The sequence below is a fragment of the Petaurus breviceps genome, unplaced genomic scaffold, assembly GCF_028583685.1.
Source record: "Petaurus breviceps papuanus isolate PSGF00001 unplaced genomic scaffold, PetGlider_PUasm1.0 419, whole genome shotgun sequence".
NCBI lineage: Eukaryota > Metazoa > Chordata > Mammalia > Diprotodontia > Petauridae > Petaurus > Petaurus breviceps.
The window spans coordinates 76,909-101,058 of NW_027186324.1; the positions used below are offsets into that span (position 1 = coordinate 76,909).

Below are 24,150 nucleotides of genomic sequence, written 5' to 3' on the forward strand. Positions count from 1 at the left end.
CCTTCCTTTTCTTTGTTTTTAAAAAATCATCAAAGCATCACTGTGTTTTTTAACCTTCTCTCTAACCAATTCTGATGAAAACAAATAAGATTCCAGTGATGCAAGCCCTTCTGTTATCTTTTCCTCTCTCTTTATATAGTCTTTTTCTTGCATACCATGATTATTTGAGAGAATAAGTTGTCTCCTTCCTTCTTTCTTCCCTTCCAAATTCTATTTTGCCTTCCTTTTCTTTGTTTTTAAAAAATCATCAAAGCATTAAGTCTCCCTCTCCTTTCTTAAATACCCTCTTTGAAAGTTGATGAAATTAGTATTATGAGGGAATGCTTTCTTCTCACCTTTCTTACACTTTTAAAAATTATATAATAATAATAAAATATATATAATATAATATATAATAGTTGTTTAAATATACTTACATTTTTATGTTTCTCTTGCCTCCTCTATTTGAATTTCAGAGTTTCTATTTAACACTGATCTTTTCATAAGAAATATGTGGAAATCGCTTTTATTTAAAATCCATTCTTCCCCCACCCCCATTCTTTGTTTTGCTATTTAAGTTAGTCCTTATTATAGAACTATATCCATTGTCTTTAGAACATTTTATTTCATATTTTCCTACTGGATTGGTGATAATTACCATATCTTAAGTGATATTTACTGTAGCCCTTCTGTATTTGAACTCTATTTCCAGTATTTTTCTTTGACTTTGAAATTATGGATTTTATAAATGATATTTATAGGAAATTTTAATTTCAAATTTCTTTCAGATGGTGAAAAGTAAATTCTTTATATTTCCACTTTACCCTCTGGTTCTAATAGGTCTGGGCAGTTTTATTCATGATTTCTTGAAATGTTGAGTTCAGAGTCTTTATTTGGTCATGACTTTGATGTAGTTTAATGTTTCATAAATTTTTCAAATAGCTTAATGTTTCATGGATTTTTTTCTCATTTAGTCTTTTTTTCTAGTTCAGTTTATTTTTATATGAGGCAATTTATATTTTATTTTTAAAATCTTTACTTTTATTTCCATATTTTTTTACTTTCTTGTAAAGTCATTAACTTCTCTTGGTCCATTCTAATTTTCAGGTAGTCTGTAACTTGGATAAATATTTATATCTTTTGGTCTAGATCTTTCCTTTACAATTCCTCATTTCCATTTCTTTTCTTAGGAATTTTCATTTGATCTGTTATATTTTCAAAAAAAAGATGAAAAAAACCCTTTTCATTTTTTTTCAGAAATTCTAGCTGATTATGTTGACAAACTATGTTTTTATTTAAGATTTTGCTTGCAAATATTGTAGAGTTATTACCTCCATCTGTATTCAAATCGTTGACATCTGTAGCTAAAAAAACATTTCTTCAGTAGTAGGTTTTGTGTGTGTGTGTGTGTGTGTGTGTGTGTGTGTGTGTGTGTGTGTTTATTACTCAGCCTTCTAAAGCATTACTTCTTGAATTGAAACTTTGTCTAAAAACCAAGAGCTCCACTCTTTTGATGGGAATGCAGGGACTTTGTTTGGTGCTGATCTTTCTTTTTATATGACTTGTTAACTGCTTTTTCCAGGTATTGAATGCTAAATTCTTCCTTACCATAGGCTCAAGGCAGGGACTTATCTGTTTCATGCACCAAAATGGTCTTATCACTGACATCACAATCTAAGACTTACAAGTTTTTGTCACTGATTCCGGATCTGGGCACCATAATTGCAGGCTTACCGCTGCTTCATGTTGTCTGCCCTGGTTATTTAGTTGCAAGTGTTAACTTTTCCTCTCTTCTTCCTTACCCCATTCCTCAAATCACTAGCCAGCTCTGATCTGTGGGCTGAATCTATGATCTTGCTCTAGGACTAAACTTTTCCACATACCATGTGTGGATACAAAATCAAAAGCTTCAGTTTCATTCTTCTTTGTTCCTTAACCCTGTTCTAAGACCAAATATAACAGATTTAACCTTGTTCTGAATTTCCTAGTATAGTACATATCTGTAGATGCCCTGGGTTGGAAGGTTACAAGACCCTGACCTGCAGATCGGTTTCATTGCTAGAAAGTTCAGTATTGGGCTTTTCGTGATTGTAGCTCTTCTGAAGCTCTCACACGACTTTACTGGTCTCTCTGTACTGAATAAACTGCCTGATCCCCCCAATATTTTCTTCCAATATTTTCGAAGTTATCGTGGAGAAAGCTAGATTGTACAGCTTCTCCTTGCTCCATTGTCTTTTTTAACTTTGCTTCTTTAGCTTGTGGACTAAAGTAATCCCTTTTTTGTTTGTTTGTTTGTTTCAGATCCGAGGAGGGAAGCTCATGATTACATATACACGTAAGAGTGATGCTGGCAAATATGTTTGTGTTGGAACAAATATGGTGGGAGAAAGAGAGAGTGAAGTAGCAGAGCTAACTGTTTTAGGTAAAGGACTTTTTGTCTAATCTAAATGTCTTTTTCCCCAAATATTCCATCTTCTTTCACGTTCATAAGAATGAGTTAATTTTGTTCCAAAGATGTTTTCCAACAATGTCTGAATGTCCCACAGGTAGAGAGTATAATCAGATCTATTCAAATCAATTATTGTCAATATCACCATACCAAAACTATTAAAAGTTGCATTAATAGAGATAGTAACATAGATATTCCCAATGATAAGTATATAAGAAAAAGGACTTAATACTTTACTTAGTTTATCTAGAATATTGATTTGGTACAAAATAGAACATATGATTTTAATTAAAAGAACATTAATATCATTTAAATATACCTCAATACTTGGTAATCTTTTATCTGGAAAATGGTGAAGACACATAAATGACAAAGACTTCTGAGTGGTTGAGATTGCTATCACTGAGACTGTTCATTAAGTCATTTAAAAATCTTTTATCTCTCAGTTTTCACCATTTTCTAGAAACAGCATTTGAATTAGGTTTTTGGTTTTTTTTTTTTTTGTTGTTGTTGTTAATGCTTTATTTTTTTCTTAGGATACTTTCATTTCCAGGCACTGTTCTTCAAGTAAGTAGAGTCCTCTCCGAAGGTACAATTAAGACAAAGCAAATCAGCATATTGCTCATTTCTGAGAGAATATACATCAAGAGACCATCAGAATATCACTGTATTATGATGCAATACAATTGATGTTGTGAACAACAGCAATAATAATAATCTTGGTTTATAGACCTTGATAGTTTGCAAAATGTTTTACATGTTTCGTTTGAAAGCTCAAAACAATCCTTCAGGGTCTTCAGTTGTTCTCATCTTACAGAAGAGGAAACTGGGTTCAACAAAGTTACTAAGAGCTTGAAAAAATAGTCAAAATTAGGTCTTTCTAATACTAAGTCCAGAATGCTACCCATTACTGCACACTGCCTCTTGGGATATCAAGAAAATGTCTAACTGTGTTTACAGAGTCAAAACAGCATGTGATGTTCGATTGTAGATCAGGGGCATCAAACTCCTAGGAGACCGATTAAAATTATTGAAAATGTTGAACTGAATAAATAAAAATACAACAAAACATAGACAGTGTTCATTTGAGGTTTCCTCAATCAATATGCACCCCATATAGATCCATTTTCATTTGAGTTTGATGCCTCCGCTCTTGATAATTTCCAAGAATAGGTGATTAAAATAAGTGTTTTGACCTTTTTAAGTGTGAACTGCAGCCAACTGACAGATTCATTCATATGGAATAACTTATTCCCTAATCATACCATGTAAAACATTTGCTAGTCTAGTAGTTGGTTTTATCAATTTAATTTAACCCCAGTTGCAATATTGTGTGTATGAAACTACAAGTGCAGAGAATTTCAAGTATATTCTTTCTCTTAATTTTCAGTCCCAAATGGTAAATATTCCATTCATTATTTGTATTCATTGTTTATTTAATATTTGAGTGTAAAATAATGGCAAATGATGTATTACACTAAAAAGTAGTGAAACATTATTTAGGATACTGAATTAATGTTATGCCTTTTTTCTTCTTGAAAGAAATTTAAAAATATTTCCATTAATAATGCTTTACTATAAACTGGTGCGAACTAGAAGAGCAGCCTCTAGGACAACAAATGTGATGCATCAGTATTAATAAATTGCTTTGAAATAAATCTTTCTAAATTGACACAGAAAAGTTAGAGAAAAAGTGAAGACAATTATCTGAATAGCTTTGCTATTTTAAGAAATAGTAAACATTTTTATAACCTATTCAGCTGATCAAATTCATAGTTTGCTCTTCATCTCCTTTTTTCACATAAAGAAAACCATGGTCCTATTCAGAATCTAGTCACATGTTTGGTTTTCCCATTGCTGGTATGAAATTTTAGAACATTAATTATAAAAATAGGATTTTTTATTATAAAATGGTACATCACTGTATTGTTAATATTATATTATTTTTTATTTATGGGATAAAACCATCATTTCTGTAGCATAATATAATATTTTAAAACAGTGATTGCACATGAAACTGCAAATCTGTTATGTGCAATTTGCTTTTCCCTTTAAATATATAATAAAGTAATCATGTAAATTTCTTTTTTTTCTCCCCTCCCCTGTCTCCACCCCAGAGATGGCTACCATTCAATACATACATATACATGTAAAATCATTCTCTCTATATATGCTTCTATTTACAAGTTCTTTCTCTGAATGCAGATAGTGTCTTCACATGTCATTTGTAGTCAGTTTGGATATTCATAGTAGTCAAAATGATTTATTCATTAAATATTGTTCTTAAAACAATATTGCTATTACTATGTATAATGTTCTCTTGTTCTGATCATTTTGTTCTTCATTATTTCATGGAAGTTGTAACACCAATCATGGCAGCACACCTGAGGACTGCTGCTGTGAATAATTTTAAGGGTCTAATCTCATAGTATAATGAACCGTCTATTCAGTACTGAACTAAATATTGTTCAATAAAGCATAGCATTCATAGCAACATCCTTAAGCAAAATCTTGTGTGTGTGTATGTGTGTGTATCATAACACTCATACATCATTGCATTCAGTAACAATCCCCAAAATACTTGTTTACACGATTAGGGGGTCCTAGGCTAGGGTCATCCTTAAGGGGTAGCAGAAAATACAAACGCCATCCACTGTTAGGTTACGGTAAGTCACAACTTCCTCAGTCAACACACAGTGTACAAGTGCAGTCCTCTCTCATCTTGATTGCAGGCTGATTCCCAAACCCCATGGCTCTTCCTCTGTGGCCTGACCATTCTCACTCTCTGCTCCTGCTCCATATCTCAGTTCACTGTGACGGCTTCACTACAAGCTCCTGCCCAATAGCTGACGCCACGGGCTCCTGCCCACAGCATCTGTTTCTAGGAAAACAAAGCTTAACAGGGTTATAACAATACTTTATACACATTGCCAGCACTATCATCCCAGTTCACTTCAACAGCTCTTAAAAAGGGCTTAAACTAAGCCTCCTTACCATAGGTGGATCTCTGCTCTTCTGCTCAATTCACTCATAAAGACCAACAGACAGGGCTTCTGGCTGAAACACACAGCACACCTACATCACAAACATTCTCTATGTCGGGCAAGTTTCCCTAGCCACTAAGTCTTGCTTATTTCTTTCAGCTCTGCTTTTCTCTCTATTCTGTCCTCTCCCTCCAAGCAATGCAATATATACTGTTTCCAGTCAAAGACTTTTGATTCAATTATAGATTCTTGATTCAATCAGACTCTTGATTCAATCAAAGGCAAGACTCAATCAAAGGCACTTGCTTGACTGTCATTGAGCTCATCATTTCTTATAGCACACTAATATTTCATCACAATCATATACCACAACTTGTTCAGCCATTCCCCAGTTGATGGGCATCTTTGCAATTTCCAGTTCTTTGCCACAACAAAGAGAGCTGCTATAAATATTTTAAAACATAAAGGTTCTTTTCCTTTTTTTTAATCCTCTTCAAAAATACACCTAAAAGTGGAATTGCTGGTTTAATGGGTAAAGGCAGTTTAATAATTCTTTGGGAATAATTCCAGATTGCTCTCCAAAATGGCTAGAGCACTTTACAGTTCTGCCAACACAGACTTAAGTGTTTCAGTTTTTCCACATTCACCTCCAATATTTGTCACATTTCCCTTCAATCATTTTAGCCAACCTGGTATGTCTAAAATGTTATCTCACGGTTGTTTTAATTTACATTTCTCTAATAAATAATAATTTAGAGCATTTTTCATAATAAAGATAAATTGTTTTGATTTCTTTGTCTAAAAACTACTTGTTCACATCTGTTGACTATTTTTGAACTGGGGAAGGACTCACATTCTTATAGTGCTTACAAAGTTCTTTATATATTTGAGATGAGACCTTTACCAGAAAAACTGTCTGTAAGTTTTTTCTGAAAATTTTCTGCTTTTTGTTTTATTTGTATAAGATCTTTTTAATTTAATGTAACTGAAATTATCCATTTTATTTCTCATTGCTCTTTCTCTTGTTTATTCATAAATTGTTGGCCTAGCCATAAATCTGATAGGTAATGTATTCCATGTTCATCCAATGTTTTTTTTTTAAGTTTTCAAATGCTTTATTAACTTCTGATTTACATCATTCATTTCTGCCAGATGTTGAGTTACAAATTTTCTCCCTATTTTTCCCCTACCCACCACCCCAAAATAGCCATCCCACAGGATATCACCTCCTCCAATCTTCTCTCTCCCATATTTTCTCCCTTACCCCTTTTGAATTCTCCAGTGGATCTCTATGCCCCAGTGCCTGTATATCTTGTTTCCCAATAACATGTAAAATAGTATTAATAAAGTGTATATATATATATGTATATATATATGTATATTTGAATATTTGATTTTAAAACGTTGAATTCCAGATTCATTCCCTTCCCCCCTTGTCACCCACACTTATTGGGAAGATAAGCAGTTCAGTATAGGTTGTACATGTGTGGCTAATGCAAAACATTAACATAGTAGATATATTGTAAAAGTCTGACTATATATTCTTCCCTCCTATCCCACCTCCCACTTGTTCTATTCTCTACTTTGATCCCACCCCTTTAAAAACTGGGTGATTCCAACTTCCCTCCCCCCCAGTCTGCCCTCCCTTCCATCATCCCCCCTCTCATCCCCTTCCCCCCTACTCTCTTGGAGGGTGAGATACGCTATTTAGTGTGTATTTCATTCCCTCCTCAAGCCAAATTCAATGGGAATAAGGTTGACCCATTCCCTTTTGCCTTCCTATTCTTCCCCTCCATTGTAACCATTTTCCCTTACCTCTTCTGTATGAGATAGTTTACCCCATTCTGTCTCTACCCATCTCCTCTCATTATATTCCTCTCACCTCTTAATTTCGCCTTTTAAGTATCATCCCTTTCTGTTAAATTGGCCCTGTGCCCTCTATGTATATCTGTAAACATATATACACACATTCACATATGTATTCATATGCCCATATACCCTCATGTATAGACATATATATATTTCTATTCCCTTCATCTATTTTCATAATAACAAAAGTTTCATCGGTGACAATTATTGCTTTTCCATATAGGAATGTTAATAGTTCAACTTTGATAAGTTCCTTATGATTTCTTTTCCCTCTTTATCTTTTCATGCTTCTCTTGCTTCTTGTATCTGAATGTGAAATGTTCTATTCAATTCTGTTTTTTTTTTATCAAGAATACTTGAAAGTCCTCTATTCCATTGAATGACCATATTTTCCCCTGAAACATGATACTCAGTTTTGCCTCGTAGGTGATTCTTCGTTTTAATCCCAGCTCCTTCGACCTCTGGAATATCATATTCCAAGCCCTTCGATCCCTCAGTGTAGAAGCTGCCAGATCCTGGGTCATCCTGATTGTGTTTCCACAATATTCAAATTATTTCTTCCTGGCTGCTTGCAATATTCTCTCCTTAATCTGGGAATTCTGGAATCTGGTTATAATATTCCTAGGAAATTTCGTTTGGGGATCTTTTTCAGGGGGTGATCGGTGGATTCTTTCAACTTCTATTTTGCCCTTTGGTTTTAAAATATCAGGGCATTTTTTTTGAGAACTTCCTGGAGGATGATTTCTAGGTTCTTACTTTGATCATGGCTTTTAGGTAGTCCAATAATTTTTAAATTATCTCTCCTGGATCTATTTTCCAGATCAGTGGTTTTTCCCATGAAATATGTCACACTGCCTTCTATTTTTTCTTTTGTTTGGATCTGTTTAACAGCATCTTGATTTCTCATAAAGTCATTAGCTTCCATTTGCTCCTATGTAATTCCGAAGGAATGATTCTCTTCAGTGAGCTTTTCAGATTATTTTTCCATCTGGCAAATTCGGCTTTTTAAGGCATTCTTCTCCTCATTGCCTTTTTGATCCTCTTTTGCCATTCGAGTTAATCTATTTTTTAAGGTATGATTTTCCTCAGTCAGGCTTTTGACTCATTTCATAATTTTCTTGCATTGTTCTCATTTCTCTTCCCAATTTTTCTCTTATCTGCTTCTTAAGGTCCTCTATGCCTTGTAACCAGTTCGTATTTTCCTTTGAAGCTTTTGGTACAGGAATTCTGACTTCACTGTCTTCCTCTTGTTCCATGCTTTGCTCTTTTTTGTCCCCAAAGTAGGAGTCTAATGCTGGAATCTTCTGTCTGCTTTTTTTTTCATTTGCCTGGTCATGTCGCCCCTCAGTCACTTGACTCCTGGGCTTTTTGCCACAGTAGGACTCTGCCACCAGACAGGGGAGCTTTTGTCACAAACGCTGAGGTTCTCTCAGCTGTTGGAGGTCTCCACTAGCTCTGGCAAGCTCGACATACACCTCAGGACCTCCACCCTAAACTGCAATCCAGATCCAAGCAGGTTAAAGTAAGAGCGATTACCCCTCAGATTGGTGCACCTTGGTCCCCCTACACTCTGCAGGCCAGGAGGTGAAGCTGCCACATGGTGCTGGCTGGCTGTGCTGGCGTCTCAGAGACTTCTCACCCCAGGGGCACAAGCCACACACTCCCACTTATTGGGTCCCAAAGTCCAAACTGCACTGACCCCTCACTTTGTCCTTTGTATCTATGTGTTGATAAATCTGGAAAGGCCAAAGCTGCTGCTGATCTAGAGTCCCTTTGGCAGCCCTGGGGCTGAAGCCTCATTGTGAGGCTGGGCTCAGCTCCCAGAGCGCTCTGCTGGCCGCTTGTTGCCGGCCTGCCAGGCTGTCCTCAGTAGGAGGTTAGCTTCTCTGCGTCATTTTGTGGGTTCTGCAGCTCCAAAGTTTGTTTAGAGTCCCCTTTTTACATGGATTGGGGAAGGTGGAAACCGGAGCAGGGAGGGAGGTCCTGCTTCTATTCCGCCATTTGACTCCACAACCCCCCCCCCCCAATTTTCTTTTAAAAATCCCTCTTTATATCTAGGTAATGTATCTATTGCGGCTTTATCTTGATAATTGGTGCAAGATTTGGTCTATGCCCTGTCTGTGCCATACTGCTTTCTGACTTTCCCAACAATTTTTACCAAATAATGAATATCTTTCTCAATATTTTGTCTTTACACTTGTCACATTCAAAGTTACTATATTTATTTGCTGCTATAAATTGCTTATCTACTCTGTTCCTTTGAGCTACCATTCTATTTCTTAGCCAGTACCAGTTAGTTTTGATAATTATTGTCTTGTATAGTTTAAGATCTAGAACTGCTAAACCTCCTCCTCCCTTTACATTTTTTTCATTAGTTTCTTTGATATTCTTGACTTTTTGTTCTTCCATATGGATTTTGTTATTAATTGTTCTTATTCAGTAATTTTTTTAGGTAATTTTATTCAGATGGCACTGAATATATAAATGTCTTCATAAAACCATTATTTTTATTATATTGACCATGCCTACCCATGAACACTTAATATTTCTTCAGTTATTTAAATTGGATTTTATTTATATAAAATTGTTTTAGTAATTCTGTTTATATAATTTCTGGCTTTGTTTTGGCAGGTTTACTGCCAGAGGTCTTATACTGTCTACAGTTATTTTAAATGAGGTATCTCTTAACTATCTCTTCTTGCAGGGCTATGTTTGTGATATATAGGAATGCTGATGATTTGTATGTATTTCATATACTGTTATGCTAAAATTATTAATAGTTTCAACTAACTTTTTAGTTTTCTTTGGGACTTTCCAAATATATCATTATATCATTTGCAAAAAGAGATGGTTTTATTACCTCATTCCCTATTGTGATTCCTTCTATTTTTCTTTCTTCTCTTATTGCTATTGCTAGGATTTCCAATACAATATTGAATAATATTGGTGAGAGTGGGCATCCTTGTTCCACACCAGATCTTACTAGGAAGGCTTCTAGCTTATCCCCATTACAAATAATGCTTGCTGATGGTTTTTAGGTAAATGCTTTTTATAAATTAAAGGAAAAATCCATTTATATCTATACTTTCAAATATGTGTTGTTTTTTTGTAGAAATGTGTGTTATACTTCATGACAAGCTTTTTCTACATCTACTGATATAATCATATGATTTTATTACCTACAACTTGGGATTAAAACCTAATTACAATAATAAACTACTAAAAATGAAATAAAACTAAGTGAAAATTAAAATAAGTAAGTAAAGGAAAAACAGCCTGACCACAGATAATTAATAAGGTATAGAAAAAGATCTTTGTTCATATTCAGAGAAAGATAATGAAGCAACAAACTTCTACCATAGAAAGTCACATCAAATGGTCATAAATCCAAAAAGAGTTCCTGGGATTACTTAAAAAGCAATTAAAAACTCAAATAAGTGGGGCGACTAGGTGAATAGAGAATGGGCCCTGGAGTCAGGAGGACCCGAGTTCAAATCTGGCCTTAGACACTTTACATACACACACACACACACACACACACACACACACACACACACACAAAATAGCCGTGTGACCTTGGGCAGGTCACTTAACCCCAAATGCCCTACCTTACCCCCTTCAAAAAAAAATCAAACATGAGATTGAAGAAAATTTAGGAAAAAGCCAAAAGCAATCCAAGAGAATTATGAAAAGAAAGGTAACCAAATAGAGAAGGAAGTCCAAAATCTTAAGGAAGAAAACAACTCCTTAAAAACTAGTATTGGGAAAGAGGAATTGAGAAATAATAAAACTTGAAAAAGTAGATTAGAATCTGAAACATCTCATTAGAAAACCACCTCGTCTGGAGAACAGATTGAGGAGAGACAATATGAGAATTGTTGGACTACCTGAAATTTATGGTTAAAAAAAGAATCTTGATTCAATATAGCAAAAAATTGTTAAGAGAAATTTCCCTGAAGTTCTAAGACAGAGTAAGGTAGAAATGTGTGTGTGTGTGTGTGTGTGTGCTTATGTATGTATGTATCTACCATTCACTACCTGAAAGAAATCCCAGAAAGAAAACTTATAGGAATGTCATAACCAAGTTTTTAGACTCCCAGGTTAAGGAGAAAATATTGTAAGCAACAAGAAAAAATTTAAATACTGTTACAGAGATACAGTCAGGATATCACGAGACCTAGCAGCTTCTCCACTAAAAGACATATGTCTTGATACATCATGTTTAAAAGAGCAAAAGAAGGGTGGCTAGGTGGCACAGTGAATAGAGCATTGGCCCTGGAGTCAGAAGGACCTGAGTTCAAAATTTACCTCACATACTTAACACTTAACTAGCTGTATGACCTTGGGCAAGTCACTTAATCCCAATTGCCCTGCCTTCTCCTTCCAAAAAGCAAAATAAAATAAAATAGCAAAAGAGATGGGGTTGTGACAAAGAATAACTTACCCAGCAAAGTTGAGTATTGTGAATGAGAAAAAAGGATATTTGACTAACTGAAAGACTATCCTTGTAATATTGAACTTGACATTGTTTGACTTAAACAATCATATCATAGGAAAGGTAAATCATTTTTTTGGAATAGAGGGACTGGGGAAGAGTATAGCTACAAAGCGCCAATGTTGTCTACCCAGAAAATCCTAGAGCGCAACACCATTGTTAAATCATAATTAGTTAACCAGCATATTTTTTTTTATCACATATGTGACATATACTTTGTTAATATATTATTCATAAAATGTATGTTCAGTTATAAAATGCATTTCAGCGTGTGACCTTTTTCATTTTAATGGAATAATTTCAATAATAAAATTTATTACAAATGGAAATTTAACTTTGACTCAATGTTATGTGTCTTTTATTTTAAACATTGTGTATTTAATTTTAGAGAGACCATCTTTTGTGAAGAGACCTAGTAACTTGGCAGTTACTGTAGATGACAGTGCAGAATTTAAATGTGAGGCCCGAGGTGACCCTGTACCTACAGTAAGATGGAGAAAAGATGATGGAGAGCTTCCCAAATCCAGGTATAATGTCAACACAGTTAACATTCCAGTTAATCGTATTAGATATCTAACTGATCACTTTCAGTTTAATTATAATTATATTTCATAAAAGTTATTCTTTGAAAAAGTTAACCAAATCAGCTGATTTGGAGCCAAGGAGACTGACTCAGGTGGTGATGGACAGTGAAGGAACATTTAGAATAGGAAAGGTTTACTTTTTTACTGAAGGAAGGTGGGTTTATGTTACTTTGTTACTCTATATGGTTATTTTTCAATCACAGAAATAACTGACCCAAGTAACAGATTTCTCTTTTCCTCAAAAGGAAAATCATCAGTCGGGGTGGTAGGGTATATGGTCATTGGCATTCAACTATTATTCCCCTAAACTGGTTAGGGATTGGGGTTGAATTCCTCATGACAAGTTTCCCTGTCTTGAAGAATGAATTAAGAGCCTTGAACCTGAGAGATGCCACAGATAGGAATGCTTCTAAGTTTTGTTAGTAAGACACACTTAGATAATCGGGAGTTCCTATTATATAAGACATGGGCATTTTAAAATAATATATTTTTCTTGGAGATATTATTCTGAAGCTCCAGAGACCTTTAAAACTATAAAGCGAATACTTAAGCATTCCTCATTATAGATGGTTTCACTTTTTGCTTTAAATACAGTCACATCCCACTGAAAACTGGTATGTTAATATGCTTGTTTATAGTTATATAAGTAGAAGTCAGATTATACATAAACAAAATGACTTGAATTTTTTATCTTCTTTTTATATGTACCTAAGATATGAAATCCGAGATGATCATACGTTGAAAATTCGGAAGGTAATGGCAGGAGATATGGGATCATATACATGTGTTGCAGAAAATATGGTTGGGAAAGCTGAGGCATCAGCAACTCTAACAGTGCAAGGTAGGCTGTTATCTTTTGTATTCTTTTGTTTTGTTTATAGAGTACTTAAAAATTCTTCTTCGATTGCCTTACTAGAGAAGTTTCTCTGGTAAGAGAAGGTTTTTCTGCATTTTTAAAGGCCACAGACTTGGACCCACAAGCCCTAGAAGATTTTGCAAAGCTCAAAAGGCTTCAATTACGGACCTCACTGCAGATTTTCTATGCATTGCTAAGTTTGAGATACTTATCACTAACTATTGATTTGCAAAGCGATTTTCTGTTCTTTTTAATCATGCAACCCCTGAAGACCAAGACATAGAAAAGTTGTCAATTTTGACAGTTGAAAGGAGTAACCAAACCATCATTACCAGAAGGTTATATAAATTAGATTTTTGCATGATCTCTAAAGCAATCATCTAGTTCACCAGGTCTCAAATTGTGATCTGGGGACCCCTGTGGTCTCTGAAACTCTTTCATATGGAGTGTATGAGGTCAAAACTGTGTTCATGATAATGCTAAGTTGTTTTAATTCTAATATGCTAAATATCAATTGATAAGACCCACAGAACAAAATCCTTGGGGGTGATTGTTCTTGGTAATTTTTATGAGTATAAGTGAGTGCTGAGACCAGAAATTTAAGTACTCTTTCCTCCAGTTCCCTCATTCTATAAATAAGGAAATTATAGTACAGATAGATTAAGTAGTTTATCATAAAGCTATTAAGTAGGAGACTTAGAACTCAGGTCATCTGATTTCAGATGCAAAATGGCACAGTGAAATGATTCTCAAACCATTATGCTGTAAAAACATTTTGAGAGCCCCATAAAGGGCTTTTGTTATGTGGGAAAGACTCTTGGGGGACCCTCAGTTCCCTATTTGTGGTTATGATTATAGCATTCACCAAAACTAAACCCTCTCCTCTGTGCAAAGTCTGTAGCGTTTTCAGAGGAATGTGAGAATTCCAGTGATATTTATAAACTTGGACCACATAGTATACTTACATACTATAGATCCATTATTTCATTGATGAAGCACTGTCCTCTGCAGATACAGCCTGAAACCCTATTCTATACAATTCTTGCCCATATTTTCCCATAAATCCTTTGTAAAGGATTTTGAATAAGGACATTTTAAAAGGGTAAAGAAATTACTTGCCAAAGTGAATTTTTCCTACTAATTTATTGCAGCTGACACAGATTTTGCACTATACAATAAATAAATAGAACTCTTAATTTGGTTTTCATTTTGATAAATGATGAACTTTTATAGAACCGTGGTTTTGCTGCTGTTGTTATTTCTTTCTTTCCTAGGATAAAACTTCAGTGAAATTCAGTGAAGTAATGTGTATACATGTGCACATTTTCTTCACTGCCTTTGTAGACACAATCCAGATGTTCATCATTCAGATAATCCCTTTTTTCCTTTCCCCTTAGGCAGGGAATGATGTCATAAGAATCCTTTCTTGTTATCCCTCTAGCTCTGATCTTCCTTCTGTTTATTTCTCTCCTTCTTGTCATTATGGAATGCTGGGGTGAAGTGGGGAGGAATGATGGGTTTAAAAGCATTTTACTGATGAAAAAACACTTATTTTTATATAAGATCAGTATACCGGGGCCTTGTCAATGAATTACTTAGCTTATTTCCGTGTGTCTGACATTAGAAACATTTAATGCTGTCAACTGTTCTGAATATACTATCTCCTCTTAGGCTATTAAGAAGAAAAAGGTGACTTTTAAGGGAATATTCCCATTGTGGATTTTCTTTAAGAGGTTTGTGAGCTTTCATACTTACATAAAAGAAGAAAGAATAATTCTTTCTCTTCTCTATAGTCATTGGTTTCATTTTTTTTAGTTCAATCTTATAAAAACAAAAGGGAAAAATAAAAGATCAAGACCACACATTTAATTAGTAAAACCTAGGCTACTTGGATTTTAATCTTAGAGTTGTGGTCCATGTGTATAGTTGTAAGTGTAAGAAAAGTTAAGGGATATAAAAGTCTGAAAGCTAGTGATAGTTTAATAGACTATTGGGAAATCCAGAACATTAAAAATTTTGCATTTCCTAGGATTCATGATAACATTAATTACTTACTTTACAAGAAAGTCAGATATAATTAAGTTTTTGTAGTTCAGGATTCTCTTGATCTTGAAGTTTTTAAGCTATTGTATTAATCGTGATAAGAATGATAAGAATAAGCAATATGACATTGTGGATAGAGAACCAGCCTTGGGGTCAAGAAAATTCACATTCAGCCTCTGACATACTGAGTAGCATTGTCACTTGGCCACACTTTATCTTTTAATTCTTCCAGGCAACTTTCTCTATAACAACAAATTGCAGAATAGATGTTGATTTGCATTTTGGTAGACCTACACCAGTGTCATAAAAGAGTATGTTTAGGGGAGGCTAGGTGGTGCAATGAATAGAGCACCGGCCCTGGAGTCAGGAGGACCTGAGTTCAAATCTGGCCTCAGATACTTAACACTTAACTAGCTGTGTGACCTTGGGCAAGTCACTTAATGCCAATTACCCTGCCTTCCCCCCTCCAAAAAGCAAAAAACAAAAACAAAAAGTGTGTTTTAAATAACAGTGATTGGGGCAGCTAGGTGGTACAGTGAATAGAGCACCGGCCCTGGAGTCAGGAGAGCCTGGGTTCAAATCTGGCCTGAGACACTTAACACTTACTAGCTGTGTGACTTGGGCAAGTCACTTAACCTCAATTGCCCTGCCTTCCCCGCTCCAAAAAAGACAAAAAATAAGATTAAAATAACTATGATTGACATTTATATAGTATTTTAAGTTTTAAAAATTAATATGCTTTATTTTATTTGAACTTTCTAACAACCCCGTGAGGGACATCCTATGAGTATTATCTTTACTTTTTCAAACAAGGAAATGGAGACTCTGTAACTGAAAGATGTTAAATGCCAAACAGGACTTTGTATTTTATCTTAGAGGTAATAATTAGCCACTGAAGCTTCTTGAATACAGGAAGGATGTGGTTGTAGTGCCAATGCAATATTCATAGCACCAAGGGTCACTACAAATAGACTTTCATAGTGCTCAATTGCAAAATATAACACACTCTCCATATAGAAGACAGAAGCAAAACATTAATTCTGGCACTAGAAAACCAAATCCCCAAACCAGTAAACCAATTCCATTATAGTAGCAAAGAAGTTAAGCCACCACAGCACAGAGAGCCACAGCATTCTTTAGCCTTCCCACAAACCAACATATACTCACAATCCTAACTACCTGCCTCAGCTGTGTCTAGCTGTTCTGACTTCCAGATTCCTGTGGTCTCTGCTCCACCCTTCAGCAATCTCCTACTGCCACAGGCTCCATGTGATTACATTCAGCCTATTAGGGGCAGAGTATATTTTCAAAGCAGGAGAGGTCTTCAAATTCCCTTAGAGTTATTAAGGGGCAGGGAAGATCTTCAAATTACCATTACCATGGTCAGGTCTAATATTTAGTATTATCAGTTTGGTGCTTGTGAAGCAAAAACGAGGGACGCTGGATGCAGGGAAACAATTAGAAGCTTTTCATTAATCTAGACTATAATGGATGAGGTCCTTAATTAGGTTGGTGGTGTTATTCATGGGAAGGACTAGGAGAGGTCTTATCAAATCAGAATCCATAATATTTGTCAACTGATTGGATACTAAGTGAAGAGTTAACATTTCATAATCTCTAAGCCTGGGTGACTGAAATAATGGTGGTGACCAGAAACTGGGAGGTAAGAAAGAGTAGTGACTTTAGATGTTAGACAGAATGACAGTGAGTTCTATTCACACATCTTGATTTTAAAGTCCCAATAGGATCATGCAAGAAAATATATCCACCAGGCACTTTACAAGCAAGACTGAAGTTCCAGACATTAGAGCCGGAAGTGTGGATAGTTTGTTTAATTTCACAATTTATTTCAATTCAGCATACCATTTATTAAGCACCTTCTGGTATACAAGGAATTATACTAAATGCTTGGGATACAGGATACAAAAGCAAAGGAAAAAGTGCAGACTTGTCTTCGTTGCACAGAGCCTATATTCTTCTAGAGAATATCTTGTACATACATAACTAAATGCAATATAGTCTGAAGGGAGAATATTTAGAACTGGACGACATAACTGTGCTGAGCCTAAAAAGGAAGATAGGTGTTCTGAGAGGTTGAATTGAGGAGGAAGTCTAGTTCCAGAATGAGGGATGGCCTCTGCAAAGAGGCATAGGTGGGGTATTGCTTATCAAGTGAAGGGAACAACAGGTCATGATTGTATTCAACTGGAAATGAAAGTACGTGAAATAGAATTGTAATCTGAAAGGAGGCTGGAAAACTGGACGGGACCCAGATTTTGGAGAATCTTAACAAATCAGGCTGAGGGACTAGTATATTACTCTAGACATGAAGGAGGACTACTGATCATTTTGAGTAAGGTAGTGTTGTGGTTTAGTCCCTGCCCACCCAGGCACACTAAAAACCATTGAGGTTTAGACTATGCTTACCCACGGATGCCAAAAACTGTTGTGGTTTCACGATGTGTTATGGTGGAACCGTCTCAAAGAATTCAGAGTCATACTTCCTCTGATCCAAGTATAGGCATTTATTGAGATTTAGGCCTCTCATGAAGTAGGTCAAATTCCAAGAGGAGGCAGCAACTTCAGAGAAAGCAAGATGGATTTTTATAGGGTAAAGATGCAATTGCATAACAGAAATCATGAATATTAAAAAGGCAGGAGGGGTTTGTTAAGGGATTAGGTATTAGGGGAGGGGTCCTAGCCACAGTGGAACTGCACGTGTTGATTACCCACAATTCATACAGAAAAACCCATTGGGGAGGTATGTATGTATGACAATGATATTATAATAAGTCTCTACATCATAAATTTACTCTAGGTCAGTTCTTTACTACTTCTGTGCAGGTGCCTACTCAGGTAAAGTCCCTTTTACTGTTTTGGGGTCTATGTCCTGTTTTGGTATCCTGATGGAGGGGTTGCTTTCTGATTGGCTGATGATTGTGGTTCTGTCTGAGAGCAGATGGATGTGGTTCTTGTTGAGTGCATGAACACACCCGCTGTTAAGTGGGAAATATGAGGAATGAGTCTAGGGGTATTGGCTAACTAGAGGCAGTGGCTGGGATCCTGTCCTATGGACACACCTGCTGTTCTGTGAGAACATACCTGCCGTTCTAGTGAGCAGTGAGGCATATACGAAGAAGTTGAATTATTGAGTGTGGGGGCACCAGTGACTGGCTAGGGAGGGGCAGGAGAGGGGAAGTAGAATATTGGGCCTGGGGGCGGCTGTATTGGGATTCCATCAGTAGTAGCACAATCATCAGGCCTATGTTCATTTATGCAGTTGTGTGGAGGTGGGATTAGATAAGGGAAAGGTGGCAAGTGGGGTCAATATTCCAGTAGTCTAAGCAAGAAATAAAGAGGGTCTGAACTTATCTGGGACTGCACTGTATTGTATCTGTACTTTGTGCCTGGCAGGTACATGAGTGATTAATAAATGTTGATTGGGTGGTAGATCAAGGAAATCTAGGCAGGGCTTGACATGCATAAATGGAGATCAGTATAAGACATGCCATGGAGGTAGAATTAGCAAGTCTGGACAACTGATTATGTATGGATTGAGATGGAGAGAGAAGAGACAAGAATGGCTCTGAGGTAAAAGAAAGTTATTAGTAACCTGAAAAGGAATGGGGAAATTTGGAGTAGGTAAGGCTTTGATGCGGGATGAAGATATTAGGGAAGGGAGAGTAGAAGAAAATGAGCTCCATATAGGACAAATTTCACTGAAGATACCAAGAAGGCTTATGGTGACATATAGGAAATATATTATGATGCAAGTTTGGGATTAAGGAAACAGACTAGTATTAGATAAATGAATTTGGGTATCATCTACACAGTGGCAGTAGTTGAATTTATAGGAGCATATGTACTCCCTTGAAAATTGAACAATAATTAAGCAAAAAAGAATAAGGGGAATTGGTTCATGGGTATTAGGACCAGGCAAGAATTCAAGGGAAGAGACAATATCTAGGAAAGAGAATGGACAAGAGGATAGAATGGCAGGAAGAAGTACATCAATCCCCTCCCCACTCGTTCCCTCTCCCCAATAAATTTTCCAAATAGATTGAGCAAATGTACGAGTTATAGGAATTTGTCTTGACCAGTAGGAGTCTCTCTTTTAGCAAAAGAGAATAAGATAAAGATAAAAGGGAGGACCCTTTAACAAAGACAGTAACATAAAATGTTCCAGCCAATCCTACCTCCACTTGGCAAAAACCAACTGCAGACCAGTGGAGAAGAGCATAGAGTGAAATATCATTAAAGAAATATCACCATCACCATATCACCCTACCTCCCCAAATCACAACTGCAAAGAACCAGGTTTAGAAACCTTGAATGTTGGGGCGGCCAGGTGGCTCAGTGAGTAAGAGCACTGGCTGCAGTGTCGGGATGACCTGGACATCAAATCCCGGGCTCAGACACTTAGCACCCACCCAGAAACACCTGGCCGTGTAACCTTGAGCAAGTTACTTAACCCCAATTGCTTAGGGGCGGCCAGGTAGCACAGAGAGTAAGAACACCAGCTCCAGTGTCGGGATGACCTGGAGATCGAATCCCGGGGTCAGATACTCAGCACCACACCCAGAAATAACTGGCCGTGTAACCTTGAGCAAGTTACTTAACCCTGATTGCTTAAAAAAAAAAAAACCTTGAATGTGAGCCAGTGCCGGGGCAGGAGTGAGGGAAGTATGTCCACGTCTTCCACCTGTAGTCATGTTAAGAATTGTAGACAGAGGCAGGACAAAGAGAATACAGTCTCTTTCTCAGGATCCCTACACAGAAGACTTTAACTCCCTGGTGCTTCAGCCACCGCTTTTCCTTTAGGTCTAGGGCATTATTAAAATTTAGTTGAAACAATAATTTTAGCAAAGTAGCAAGATGTAAAGTAAGTCCATACAAATCATCAGCATTTCTTTCTATCTTACCAACAAAACCATACAAGGAAAGATAATTAAGAGATACCTCATTTAAAATAACTCTAGACATTATAAAACAACTGGGAGTAAACCTGCCAAAACAAACCCAGGAACTATATAAAAAGAATTATTTAAAAAAACTTTTTGTACTAATATAATCAGATTTAAGTAACTGGAGAAATCTTAGTGTTCATGGGTAGGTTTGGCCAATGTAATAAAAATGATGACTTTACCTAAACTAATTTATATATACAGTGCCATCTCAATTAAATTACTAAAAAAACCCTTTTTACTAAATTAGGAAAAAATAACCAAATTTGTATGGAAGAACAAAAAGTCAAGAATATCAAAGAAACTAATGAAAAAAATGTAAAAGGAGAAGGAGATTTAGCAGTTCCAGATCTTAAACTATATTACAAGACAGTAATTATCAAATATCGGGTACTGGCTAAGACATAGAAAAGTAGCTCAATGGAACCAGAGTAGACATACAAATTAGAACAGCAAATAAATATGGTAACCTAGCTTTTGATGGGTGTAAAAGCAAGATTTTGGCATAAAAATTCATTATATGGTAAAAATTGTTGGGAAAACTAGAAAGCAGTATGGCAGAGAGAGGGCATAGACCAAATCTTGCACCATCTATTAAGATAAAGTCACCAAGAGATATGTTACCTAGACATAAAGAGGGATTTTAAAAGAAAATTGGAAGAATATAGAATATATTACCTTATCAGACTTACAGGTAGGGAAACAATTTATGAATAAACAAGAGAGAGGGAGCAGAGTGAGGTGTAAAATGGATAATTTCAATTATGTTAAATTAAAAAGGCCTCGTACAAATAAAACAAATGTAGCCAAGATCAGGAAGAAAGCAGAAAATTTGGGGGAAAAAATTATAAATAATTTCTTCGGTAAAGGTTTCATCTCAAATATATAAAGTACTTTCTAAGCACTAAAAGAATGTTAGTCATTCCCCAGTTGGAAAATGGTCAAAGGACAGGTTTTAGATAAAGCAATTTATTGTTATTATGAAAAATGCTCTAAATCATTATTGAGTAGAGCCTTGAGATATCATTTTACATCTATCTAATTGACTAATATGATTGAAAGGGAAAGTTATAAATGTTGGAGGGGATGTGGAAAAATTGAAACACTAAGTCCTTGTTGGTAGAATTGCAAAGTGATATAACCAATTTGGAAAACAATCTGGGATTATGGACAAAGAGATACTAAACTGCTTATACCTGTTGACCCAGTTATACCACTACTAGGTCTATTTCCAAAAAGGATTAGGAAAAAACCTGTATGTTCTAAAATATTTATAGCAACTCTCTTTGTGGTGGAAAAGAACTGGAAATTGCAGGAATGCCCATCCGTTGGGGAATGACCGAACAAGTTGTGGTGTATGATTATGATGGAATATTAGTGTGCTAGAAGAAATTATCTCAATGATCTTACAAAAACATGAATAGACTTGCATAAAATAATGAAAAAAATGAGCAGAAACAAGAGAACTATATATAATAATAGCAATATTATTTTAAAAACATCTTTCAGTGAATAAATTATTTGATTATTATAAATTCCCGTAGTGACCACAAATGACATATAAAAGAAGATACTGTCTGCATCCGGAGAAAGAACCTATAAGAAGTATGTATAGAATGATTTTACACACACACACACACACACACACACACACACACATTTGTGTCTAATGGTAGCTATCTCTATGGCAGGGGCTGGGAAGGGAAGAAAAAAAGGTAATTCACATGATTACTTTATTAGATATTTAAAGGGAATAGCAAGTTGCACATAATAGATTTGCAATTTTGGGACCAATCATTTTCTTTATTATACTGTGTTGTGGAAATTCTTGTTTTATTCTATAAATTTAAAATAAAATGTTAAAAAAGGCAATACTGTAAATGAAAAACATCTGCCCTTGGCACAACATCATGGTCCAGAACTACTGCATGCGGGTAGAACACAAATAAGATCTAGATCATAGGTCAGGAACCACAAAGTCAAATTAGAGACAGGGACTTCTATGAACCTCAATTTCTTCTATAAAAAAAGATAGTTGAACTACATGACCCCTAAGCTGTTTTTTAGGTTTAAGTTTATGATCTGTGACCAAGACTGAATATTTAACCACCCTGTCCAGAACCACAGAGAGAGGAAGACTAAGAGTTGTAGCAAAGAGAGACCTAAGAAATTATTATCAGCCAGGCTTGTCTTTGTTAGTGTTGAGTCATTTCAGTTGTGTCCAGCTCTTCACGGCCTCCTTTGGAATTTACTTGGCAAAGATACTGGAGTGGTTTGCCATTTCCTTCTGTAACTCATTTTACAGGTGAGGAAGTGAGGCAAACAAGTCACATGAGTTGCCAAGAATCACATAGCTAATGTCTGATGCCAGATTTGAATTCAGAAAAATGAGTCTTCCTGATTCCAAGCCCATTGTTCTATCTACTACACCACTTAGCTTCCCTATCAGCCAGGCCAAAAAGACTTTCCTTAAATGCCTATCAGACCCTTACTCAGTAAACTCAAGGGGTTTCCTGTTGCTTCCAGGATAAAATATGAATTCCACTGATTACCTTTTTTTAAATCTTCAAAACATTGGCCCAACCTATCCTGCCTCCCTAGATGTTATTCCTGCTCCCACACTCTGTGGTATTGCCAAACTGACCTTTATACTGTGCTGCATGACACCATCTTTTATTTCCATGCCTTTGTGCTGGCTGCCCCCTTGCCTGGAATGTGTTCTGCCTTCAAGATACAGCTCAAAAATCACTTTGTACTTGAAGGCATTATTGACTTTTTGTGTCCTACCCCTCACCTCCAGTTACTCGTACTCTAAAACGACCTTAAGTTGAATACTTTTTGTTTATTTGTGATATGCTTATGTATATGTATATGTATCATGTGTGTAAATATATACATTTGTATGCATGTATGTGTGTAAATGTTTGTCTTTGCTTCCTTTCTCCATTTAAAAGAGAAACTCTTTATGAATAAAGATTATTTCATTCTTTGTATTTATACTCCCAGTACCTAGCTTGGTAGCTGAAGGTACCAAGGTGCTTAATAAATGTTGATTGAATTAATCAAGGTACTTGCTTCTTATTCATCCCTGCTTTGAACTCAGCCATTTTGGCGTTCTATCCTTTCCAGTTCAAACATTATCCCCCCCCCCCCCAAAAAAAAAATAAAAACAAAAACAGAATCAAAATAAAATTTAAGCAATTCTGTTGCCCTTATCCTTGTTTTATTTCCATCCAACCCATATAGCATTCTCATCTCTTTTTTAGAAGCTCTTCTGTTCCTCAATATAATTCAGAAAATTTGTTTTGGAGTCCTTGACTTTACTCAACAGCCTCAGTTCATTTTGATTTTTAGGACTATTAATATGGTTCTGTCTTTAAAAAGGACCAATGTATGCTTTAAAATTCATCTTCTATTTCCTTCCATGCCTTCTTGACAGAGAAAATAAAAAAATGGTAAGAGTTGAATAGCTCTGTTTTTTGTCTCTTGCTCTCTCTAATTCTCTTCCCTCCTCCAAGTTGCCATTATTTCTCTCCCAGAAATCTCCTTTTATTTTATTATCTGAATAAGGTCAAACAAAGCAATTCCCCTCCTTACTTCCTTCAGAATTTGAAAAATGTATTCATCATGAACACAAGCCAGGCACTTATTAGTTGCTTATCTTCTGTCTTAGAGAATACCAGTTGATGTCTAGATAAGACTCACATAACATGGAATGCTTTTGTCCCCAGCTTGTGACTTGTTTTTAACTCCTGTTTCCCTTTTTTCCTAGTAATCTTCCATATACTCTGATAATACCAATTCTACTTCTTGCATTTTTATTAGGACTGTTTCTTCTTAATATAAACTACTATCCACTCCGACCCCCAAGTTCCTCCCTTTGTTTATTTTAAATAGAGTGTATGTGCGTATGTATGTGTGTGCAAA

The 24,150-nt window shown here is 35.8% G+C and overlaps 1 protein-coding gene across 2 annotated transcripts in view; it reads left to right on the top strand.

The window, feature by feature from the left end:
• Nucleotides 1–24,150, top strand: part of ROBO1 (roundabout guidance receptor 1) — a 210,131-nt gene that overhangs the window by 43,283 nt on the left and 142,698 nt on the right. For both annotated transcript variants that reach the window (XM_069100504.1, XM_069100505.1), the window contains exons 2-4: nucleotides 2,281–2,401; nucleotides 12,165–12,303; nucleotides 13,074–13,213. In XM_069100504.1, coding sequence (XP_068956605.1) covers nucleotides 2,281–2,401; nucleotides 12,165–12,303; nucleotides 13,074–13,213 — 400 coding nt within the window. The remainder of the gene's footprint in view (nucleotides 1–2,280; nucleotides 2,402–12,164; nucleotides 12,304–13,073; nucleotides 13,214–24,150) is intronic.